Source organism: Vicia villosa, linkage group LG3 (genome assembly GCF_029867415.1).
Source record: "Vicia villosa cultivar HV-30 ecotype Madison, WI linkage group LG3, Vvil1.0, whole genome shotgun sequence".
Classification (NCBI taxonomy): domain Eukaryota; kingdom Viridiplantae; phylum Streptophyta; class Magnoliopsida; order Fabales; family Fabaceae; genus Vicia; species Vicia villosa.
In genome coordinates, this window is record NC_081182.1 from 217,368,121 (window position 1) to 217,378,686 (window position 10,566).

Sequence of the window (10,566 nt, forward strand, 5' to 3'; positions counted from 1 at the left end):
AGACCTTTTTAAAAAAAATAGATTTCTTTCATATTACTTTTTAGGAAAAAAGTAAATTTTTATTTTGAAAAAAAGTTTTAAAAAATATATTTTTTATTTTCATATATATATATATATATATATATATATATATATATATATATATATATATATATATATATATATATCATACAATATAATAAAGCTAGATGAGTTCTTTGGCAAGTTTGCCATGTGTCAAGATATTAGACTATATACTATTTTTATTTTAGCTATTAAAGGAAAGGTTTCCATAATTAAAAAAATTATTTAATTATTAATTATTATTAAATATTATTATCAGAATATTTAAGTTTTTATAATTAAATGGGCCATTCACGTTCAAATTTTTCTTGGGCTTATGTATTGAATTTATTGTTGTGTCAGTTCAGCTTCACAAGAGCATGCATCAATGCCGAAAAAAGGAAATACGCGGTTTGCAACCTGTGTTCCTAAATAAATCACTGAGTAAATCCATCCTTTCCACTTCCAATCAACCTCGGGTCCTAAAAAAATCAATGCTTTCTCTTTTCCCATTCCTTATTCATCTCATATTCGATGTATTCCGATGCATCTTTCCATCGATTCACTTCAACTGTCATCAATGGTTTATCTTTTCCCAAACCTCAGTCAGTAATGTTGATTTGTGTTGAATTCATATCTATAAATAGGTCAATTTTCAGACGGTGTCGGGTCGAAGGTGATTCATGTGTTTTGCGTAATAGTGGCGAGATCATTTGGTGAAAAATTGATGGGACTGGGTAGAGGTAGGGTTCCATTTGGTGCACTCAACAACAAATCGGAAGTCAATGATGTTAGTAGTGGTGGTTCTTCTGATGGATCTGAAGGTAGTATTGTTGATTTTACTGAAGAGGAAGTAGATGCTTTGCTGGATGAGAAGATGAAAAAGGAGAGATTCCTCGTGATACTGAGGTATGTGTATTGTTTGTGTTGTGTTAGTTTGGTGATTTTTAATTTGATTATTCACTGGTTTTTGTTGTTAGTTAAGCTGGTTTTGTTTTTGGGTTTGGTTTTTTGCTTTTTGTTTTGTAGAAGAAATGGAGAATGTGGTGGATCTCATCAAGAGACTTAAGCAATATATAAGATGATTTAAGGGAAGAAAAGAAAAGCTTCAGACAGATCTTGAAAGAAATACAGTGATAGTGGTGAGTATAAGTAGCTTACTCATGATAGAAAAAGTATAAAGTTTGCAATCTCTACTATGCTTAGTTGTTTACATTGGTTAAAAGTACTATATTTGTGTCAACATTATCTACATTTGTGTCAACATTATTTGTACTAGAATATTATCAAGGAATGGCATTTTCCATATTTCATAAGAAAATTTTAATTTATCGAAGTACTGACTTAATAATTTTTATCACATTGCATTATCCTAGCTTTTTAACTAACTCTTTGGTTTTAGCTAAACACATTTAAATGTTTCAATATTATCTACATTTGTGTTTTCTCATAGAATGAGATGAAAACAAAGATTGATGAACTGAATGAGGCTATGTCTAATTTGAGGATGAAGGTTTCCTCTTTAGAGATGCAAATAGTTATGAGGGTTATGATCTACTTATATGTGAGTGTATCGATAGAGTTAGGAAGATAACTTTGATATGGTTTCTCTTATCTGTGTGTATAACATGGGCGTATAGTCATTTATCCTTTTTTTGTGTAATTTCATTGAACATTTATTTATAACTAAGGTGCTAATAGTTATGATTTATATTTTCATATACCTTTCACCGTGCTTAATTCCCGGGCTGAATTCCTGTTTTCTTCAGTGTTTTATAATTAATAAGGCCTGGCCACATAATTTCATAATCATGTGCTCATGAGTTATTTGAATCTTATAATATTTATATTGATTTTGCAGGGGAAAAGAGGTATTGAGAAACAGCCCTTCCAGCTTCCTGATTTTATTGTTGTCTATTGTGTTAATAAAATTTCAATAAGCATCAAAGAGATTGTTCTTATACACTTGCTTTTATATGCTTTTGTAGCTGTCTATATGGCGTTGCAATGACGAGGTTCGTGTTAGGGCTGATGAGCTCCATAGATCATCTAAGAGAGATGCAGAACATTAGATTTGTATGTAAATCGACGAATTTCTTGTAGTTCTATACTTTGACATTGAAACGTGCCAGTTTGGATTAATTAGCATGGTGTGTTGTACCATTAAGCAGTTTCTTACAAGGTCCGGCTAGGTATCGAAGATACACTATTGAGGAAATAGAAGAAGGGACAAAATACTTTTCCAACTCACTGAAGTTGGTGAAGTAGGTTATGGACCAGTCTATAGGGCTGAATTAGATCTCACTGCATTTGCAATAAAAGTGTTGAAACCCGGTGCAGCTCAAGGATGGTTGCAATTTCAACACGAGGTATGCAAATTATTGAATTAAATTAAAGATTATTTAAATGAATCAATTAATTATTATTTGACATTTGTTTCATGTAGATTGAAATTGTGATTAGCATAAGGCATCCAAACATGGTTCTTTTATTTGAAGCGTTTCCGGGGTTCGGTTGCTTACTGTATGTGCACATAAGTAATGGAACTGTTTGTCTGTCACACTTTTGATATTTGTCATTAGAACTGAACAACCATTTTCAACTCTGTTTGTTGATATACTCAATCATGACTTGGATTTTATTTAGTTTTTATATTGCTTACACCAAATGAGTATGTTTGAGAGATTTATTTGTTATAGTTTCTCTATAATGCAAACCTATGTCTTTTGCTAAATGATAAGGCTAAACAACTTTTTTCCAGGCTGGTAGTTTTTCATTGTTTAATCTATTGTTGTGTTTGTGTTTCTGTTAAACCAGTTTAGATACATGGTCTGTATCCTATATGATAAGGAAATATCAGTTTATTTGAATTTAGAACAATATTAAGTTGAGAGTTAGAAAATAGAAACACAATTTTAAGCAATATTGTATACAGACTCCACAGTCCAATTGTTTTATCTTAGACATTTTTTAATTAGTTCTCACAGTCCTCCTTGAATGAAAGCAACTCACTAAGCTATAAAAAAAGTATATGGACTACTAAACATGATTGAAAGTCAATTTGGACAAAAGATAAATTGTATTTTGACTAAACAAAAAGTGTATTTATGGTGAAAGAAATTCATGTATTTAGATTCAATTGTTATTTAGTATTGTTGTAACTGAAACTACTCATGTGTTGTTTGTGCTCTGTGCTGGCAATTATTCTACTAAAATCTAAACATATATCTCTTTTAGGGAAGTCTCAAAATTTTCGTTATAATAGTTTTCAAAACTTAGAATTGTTTCCAACATTCAATTTTACATAGTAAGACAGAATGTATAAATATTAATACTGCTGCATGAAAATGCATATATCTTTGAGGAGCTGCCAAGTTTAACATCTTTTTTCCTGGTTGCACCAACTAAGCTTTGAATGTATGAAGTATCCAACCTCCTTTGGTTCATTTCATTGTCATTTAATTTTTTTATTATTCAATATTATAATAGTTATTTATATGATTTTAATAGTAAATTATTTTAAGATTAATAATTTTTGAGAGAATTGACTTAGGCAACATTCTAATTTAAGTAAACAATTTTATGACTTATAATTTTTAATAATAGTTTTTAAAATTCTTTCTTTTAATATATATATATATATATATATATATATATATATATATATATATATATATATATATATATATATATATATATATATATATATATATATATATATATATATATGCGAAAAATCTTGCTTTTAGAATAAAATTAATTTTTGAGTTAGTTTTATTGTGTATAAAAATCATGCTTTATGTTTTGCAAACCTTTTCTTTCATATAGATATTTAATATATATAGTTAATAATTTAATTTATCATTACCTTAGCTTATTTTTAGTATTAAATAAAAAAATCGTTTAATTATTTTTTCAATATTTAATTAATTTTTTTGTTAATTCTTAACTACTATTTTTTATTGTTTTTTATTTTTTATTTATTAATAATAATTAATTAACTTGATCTATGAAAACAAACAAAACACACCGGTTCACAATATTTTGTCGGTTCACATTTAATTTTTTATGTAAGAGTTTTTTGTTGGGGTATGTCTTTGACATAATTTCTCATTGTTATTTTTTTTATTTTGTTAATTATTTTCTATTGAATCCTCTTGAAATATGAGGAAATGATTTTAAGAAATAAATCATAAAATAATTCTTTTACATAAATTTTTTTATCCCGTGCCACGCACGGGTGTAAACACTAGTATATATATATATGAGGAGGGATCAAATTACACACTTAAGTTACACTAATAGTTACATTCATTTATGACCTTTGATTTTATTTTAATCTAACGGTTATTAAATGACTTTTGAACTCAAATAATTATTACTAAAAATAGATTCCTCAACTTTTGTTAATAAATAAACACATGATTCTTTTTAATATTTCTTAAAAAAATCAGAATTCTCAAATATTTTTCTATGATTCTTAATAAAAAATAGTTTCTTATTATTTTCAAAATAATATATTAAAAATTTGATTTTAATTGAAAACGAATTTTTATAAAATGATCACTTTATGTATATATTTTTGGAATTATAACATAATTATTATGCACTCGTTAATTTTATTTTTTCTTTAATATTTTTAATACAATTTTATAATATAGTTAAAAATTTATAAATTTTATAGTGTAGTATATATATATATATATATATATATATATATATATATATATATATATATATATATATATATATATATATATATATATATATATATATATATATATATAAAACACAATTAGTTAAACAATTTAAATCAATTTTTAATTAAAATTTATTAATTGATGTGTTTAATTTATTAACTATTTAAATTTTATTTATTTAATTTAGTACTATTTAATTTGATTATATCATTCAATTAACCATATTTTGTATGCTATTGATCTAACTTAAATCTTGTGCACCCCGTTCCCCTCTAGTTAATATTTTAAAACAAAGAATAAAATTAAATAAAATGTTATAAAGATATAATTTTAATATATGAACATTTTATCCTGAAAGTCAAAATTATTTGTTTCAATATCATCTTTTTTTCTAAATTTCAATTTTGAAGTTTATTTTAATTTCATAATTTAAAAAAAAAATTATATCAATGTTTAACTCTTGTAAATATGTCATGTTAATTTTAAACTCGTTTAGCTTTGTTTCCTACTCTTAAATTTTGTCAAACACCAATCCAACACCATACAAAGCTCACATGAAAAACATTGTTTCTAGATTCTCCATACCTTCATGGATCACACCCCATTTTCTTTCTCGTAGCTACACAACTAAAAACCTTCATGTCCATGATAAAATCAATGTTTTAAACACAGATGGGTTTGATTCAACCACTTTCGACGTTGCATGCAACATGTTCGATGAAATGTCTGACTTAACCGTACAATCAGCTACCAATATAATTTGTGGCTTCTCCAGGCGGCATTTCCATGAAGATGCTATATATCTTTTTTCGAGAATGTTTGCATCGACAATTAGGCCGAATGAATTCACTTTTGGAACCGTGCTTCACTCTTCGACCAGGCTTGGAAATGTTGTTGTTGGTAAACAGCTTCATGGCTGTGCTGTTAAAACTGGTTTTGGTAGTAATGTGTTTGTTGGGAGTGCACTTGTTGATTTGTATGTGAAGTTGAGTACTATAGAAGAAGCAAAAATGGCTTTTGAGGATACTTATTGTCCTAATGTGGTGTCTTATACGACGTTGATTGGTGGTTATTTGAAGACGGAAATGTTTGAAGATGCTTTAAGGATTTTCCATGAGATGCCGGAGAGGAATGTTGTTTCGTGGAATGCGATGGTTGGTGGGTGTAGTAAAACAGGACATAATGAAAAGGCTGTGAGATTTTTTATTGATATGCTTAGAGAAGGGTTTATACCGAACGAATCTACGTTTCCTTGTGTGATTTCTGCAGCTTCTAGTATTGCTTCACTTGGAATTGGGAGAAGTTTTCATGCGTGTGCAATCAAGTTTTTGGGTAAGCTTAATGAGTTTGTTGGGAATTCGCTTATTAGCTTTTATGCAAAGTGTGGAAGCATGGAAGAAAGCCTATTAGTGTTTGATAAGATTTATAAAAGGAATGTAGTGTCATGGAATGCTCTGATATGTGGTTATGCGCATAATGGAAGAGGCGTTGAGGCAATAAGCTTGTTCGAAAGAATGCGTTCTATAGGCATCAAACCGAATAGGGTATCCCTATTAGGACTACTCTTGGCTTGTAATCACGCCGGTCTTGTTGACGAGGGTTACTCGTATTTCAATAAAGCTAGGATTGAGAATCCCGATTTGTTAAAATCTGAGCATTATGCTTGCATGGTTGACATGCTTGCTCGCTCTGGGCGTTTTACAGAAGCTCAGAGCTTCCTTCATCGGATGCCTTTCAACCCAGGAATTGGATTTTGGAAGGCAATACTAGGGGGATGCCAAATCCACCATAACCTGGAGTTAGGGGAGCTTGCAGCAAAAAGTATTTTGGCGTTGGATCCTGACGATGTATCATCATATGTAATGTTGTCAAATGCTTATTCTGCAGCAGGTAGGTGGTCAGATGTGTCAAGATTAAGAACAGAGATGAAGGAAAAAGGGATGGCAAGGATTCCAGGTAGCAGTTGGATTGAAGTCAGCGGCAAAGTTCACGCCTTTCTTAAAGCAGACGAGAATCATGATAAGAATGATGAAATTTATGTGCTCCTAAGCATTTTCTTTATGCATTTAAGAGAAATTGAGAATTCTGATTGGCTCAACAATTATTTTGATTTCAGTGCCGTATAAGTAATGAGCATAGTTTTATTTGATACTCCATCCGTCTCATAAAAAATATCTTATTTGAGTTGTGCGCGGTGCTTAAATGGCAACAGCCCATAGCTTTTGTCATGAATGAACAAAGTTTTGTCTGAAAAATAGAAGAGTATGCTGTACAAAATAGCATAAGCCATAACAAATACCCAATATATACTTTCAAGACTCAATCATTTTTACATACCAAAAAATTTATGCAATCTTCCTAAACATGATATTCTGTGTTTTGAGTAAATAGCAGCTCCCTACAAGTTCTCTGAATCCTACAAAAGCTAAGATGAAAAACATATCTAGTTTCATTTTTCATCTAGGACTCAATTCAGACAAGGTTACTTCATTGGCAGAGATAGAAGTATTTGATGAAGACCCTCGGTCAACAACAGCCCGTTCAACGATAGCTCTTCCGACAGAAAATGCAGGGCGTGTAGGGCCGGGGAGAGTCTGTGTGTCACTTACAAGCATGTGAACAACACTCGACATTGTAGGTCTATCTGCTGCATCTTCTTGTACACATAATAGTGCAATATGTATACACTTCAGATATTCACCAGGTACACATGTCTTTTCTATCAATGGATCCATCATCTCTATTTCTTTTCTTTCACGCCAAAGGTTCCATGCCTATAATTATACATGTGTTAGATTTAAGTTATAAGTAAATATTTTTTTTTTTAGAAAAAAAAAAAAGTGAATACAAGCATATATTATGAAACTTACATATATGAGAAGGCTCGTTCCATCTTCTGAAAGATAGAATTTGCTGCTTTTTCTTCCGCTTATGATCTCTAGCAAAAGAACACCAAAGCTAAAAACATCTGACTTCACTGAAAATAATCCTTCCATAGCATATTCTGGAGCCATGTATCCACTGTTCAAAAATACAATCTATCAGTAAAATTCAACTGACTCGAATTGAAATCACCCGTCACTTTTTTGCTTTCCTTCCGATAAAAACATAACATCTTTTAGCAAGAGAAGATAATTCTTTGTTAAGATGTAATATTTTAGCGGTATGATTTCATTCGATAAAACTCGCCTTTCTTATTAGTCCATGTGAAGTAGGCTATTAAATTTAATGCCATCATTCATGTGACGAAGTATACATTATTGTTCTAATGAAAGAAAGCAAACTAGTTTATATACTTACTAAGTTCCTACGATTCTAATTGTACTTGCTTCATCCTGGTCTCCTCCAAATGTTCTCGCCAGTCCAAAGTCTGCTATTTTTGGATTCATTTCTTGATCTAACAGGATATTGCTAGCCTTCAGGTCTCTATGAATAACTCTGAGCCTAGAATCTTCATGAAGATATAGAAGCCCTTTCGCAATCCCATTAATAATATTTAATCGTTGTTTCCAATTTAGTCGTGCACCCTTCACCATATCTGATTAAAAAATATATATGGGACATATTCAAACAGTTAAAAAAATGAAGTGAAAGGTAATAAAACGCAGGTTCATTGTTGGGGAGTCATACCGAATAGATGGAAGTCAAGGCTTGAATTAGGCAAGTATTCATAGATAAGAAGCTTTTCATTTTGCTCAATGCAGCAAGCCAATAGTCTCACAAGGTTTCGGTGCTGTAATTTGGCAATCAATATTATTTCATTTTTTAATTCTTCAACACCTTGAACTGATGTTTTTGAAAGCCTTTTAACCGCAATTTCCCTTCCATCAACTAAAACACCCTGAAACATTTTTCAAATTTTCTGCATAAGAAAGTTGTGAGGGAAGAAACTAACAAATAAAGTATATCAAGTATTATATTATGTATGTTAATCTAATTTATTACCTTGTACACAGTTCCAAATCCACCTTTCCCTAATTTATATTCATCACTAAAGTTATTCGTACTTTTCAGAATGGTACTCAAAGGCATCATAGATAGGTCAGAATTTCCAGTCTCCTCGATGTCAGACTGATCTTGAGAAAAGATTGGACTAAGGTTTTGCATATAATTTCTTCTATCTGAAAAGATGGAATTATTAGAATAACTACATGAATAAGGGAATTGTTAGAGTGGGGACGTGTCACATGTAATCTACGGTGAATTGATGCTTGAAAATCGCTCAAAATTTCGACCCCTTGAAACTAAAGTTCGGGGTTCTCCACGTCTTTAGGAAAGAGAGAATGACCAGATCGGTGCTAATTCACAAAATCGAGATGTTTTCCTTGTTTTTGGCTGAACCTGCACCGATTGGATTACCCTCTTGATCCTAAAGACGGATAATACTAATACCATGAGTTTCAACTTGCGGAGATCAGCACTGATCATTCTTAGAGTTTCAAATAACTTTCAAGCATCGGTCCACATAGACCATGTGAGACAATTTTCCACCTCAAAAGCTATCTACGATTGTTGAAAGTCTCAGATGTTGAGATTTAGAGCTTACCTTTTCTATGCTTTAAGCAGCATAAATAATATGCACTCAAAGCGAGTAGAGCTGCTACTACTGTTCCGATTACTACAATGACTATTATGATCCATGACTTCGTTCCGTCGTTTCCTGCGGCTGCAATAACAAGACAGTACAATGTTAAACGAAGTGCAAATACTTGTTATTTTAGCCCTTAGAAAAAGAAATAAAACCATACCTTGTTGAGGCGCAGGAGCATTAGAGCCTGTATTATTTAGAAAGAATGGTTGAGTTTCATACATCATAATACAACTTGGAGAAAAAACTCTCCACACTTTCTTCTCCTCGCAACAATTCTCGACATCCTCAAGCATATTACTCAAACAAGTTCCACATTCCTCACTAGTAATATCTCTACTACACTGCACCCAACCGTACCGTCTTTGAGTACCATTTATGTTAAACATATGTGTACCAAACATCAAAGCTGTCTGTGACCCCATCTGTATCAAACCGTTCATCAAAATCCTCGCATCACTATCAAATTCTCCCGCACTAGTCAAGTTCTGTGTTGCATCAAACATAGGAATCCTTGGTCTTATCGTAAGGTTACCAAAGAAATTCTGATTTGAGTATCTCAAAAGACAAAAAGGGTACCACAAAATTGCTGAAGCATTATTAGGACAGTGCTGTTTCAACAATCTGCTTGAGTTTTGGACACACGAATGGCAAAGAGTTTTATTAACATCGCCGCGACACAGGTATTGTCCGTAAACTATATTGTTTTGATCATTACCTGAAGTTCTATTTCCAAAACCATTGCTTGTTGCAGAATCTGATGATAATGAAGAGATTAAACTGTTGAGGTTTGTTTGATATGTTGTAGAGGGAGCTATAGAAGATTGATCCAAACAAGCATATCTATAATCAAGTAGCTCTTGTGAATTGCTGTTGTTTTGACTTATAACAGAATAGAAAAGGTATATGAATTTGATGGTAAATAACCATTGATGAAACATTCTTCTGCTGCTACAATCACTTTTTCTGATCATTATAGTTTATAATTTATATGTGATGTTCCTTAGAGGCATTGATAATAATATATGATTAGTTTATGAAACATTTAATATAGATTTAACACACACTTTCTTATGTTAAAATAATCATAAAATGGCTGTCATGCAGTGTAAAATTTCTGACCATGAAACTCAGAATATTGTAGAATATAGTTAAACTTGGACTTTATTAAAAAAATATTGCTAAACACAACCTTGCAAGTGGTGATTTATTTAATTAATGTTATTTAAATTGAAA

The 10,566-nt window shown here is 30.9% G+C and overlaps 2 protein-coding genes and 1 long non-coding RNA gene across 6 annotated transcripts; 2 read left to right on the forward strand and 1 right to left on the reverse strand.

The window, feature by feature from the left end:
- The first annotated feature begins 384 nt into the window (after nucleotides 1-384).
- On the forward strand, nucleotides 385-2,738 carry LOC131593599 (uncharacterized). 4 transcript variants are annotated; one of them, XR_009281024.1, is made up of 5 exons: nucleotides 385-951; nucleotides 1,072-1,184; nucleotides 1,904-2,118; nucleotides 2,214-2,411; nucleotides 2,489-2,738. It is a non-coding gene; the product is annotated as an uncharacterized LOC131593599 (long non-coding RNA). The 4 variants fall into 4 exon arrangements; XR_009281025.1 differs by having other exon boundaries at nucleotides 2,031-2,118; XR_009281022.1 differs by having other exon boundaries at nucleotides 1,904-2,411.
- Nucleotides 2,739-5,097: 2,359 nt separating this feature from the next.
- Nucleotides 5,098-6,868, forward strand: LOC131593601 (pentatricopeptide repeat-containing protein At5g42450, mitochondrial). The gene has a single exon (XM_058866168.1). It carries the CDS (start codon nucleotides 5,297-5,299, stop codon nucleotides 6,866-6,868), a length of 1,572 nt encoding a protein of 523 aa, XP_058722151.1. The 5' UTR covers nucleotides 5,098-5,296.
- Nucleotides 6,869-7,198: 330 nt separating this feature from the next.
- On the reverse strand, nucleotides 7,199-10,335 carry LOC131593600 (cysteine-rich receptor-like protein kinase 10). Its single transcript, XM_058866167.1, has 7 exons — nucleotides 9,491-10,335; nucleotides 9,289-9,408; nucleotides 8,688-8,863; nucleotides 8,373-8,583; nucleotides 8,043-8,280; nucleotides 7,613-7,763; nucleotides 7,199-7,516 (listed from the first exon to the last, which is right to left on the reverse strand). The coding sequence occupies exons 1-7, from the start codon at nucleotides 10,302-10,304 to the stop codon at nucleotides 7,199-7,201; spliced, it is 2,028 nt and encodes a 675-aa protein (XP_058722150.1). The 5' UTR covers nucleotides 10,305-10,335.
- Between the last annotated feature and the right edge of the window lie 231 nt (nucleotides 10,336-10,566).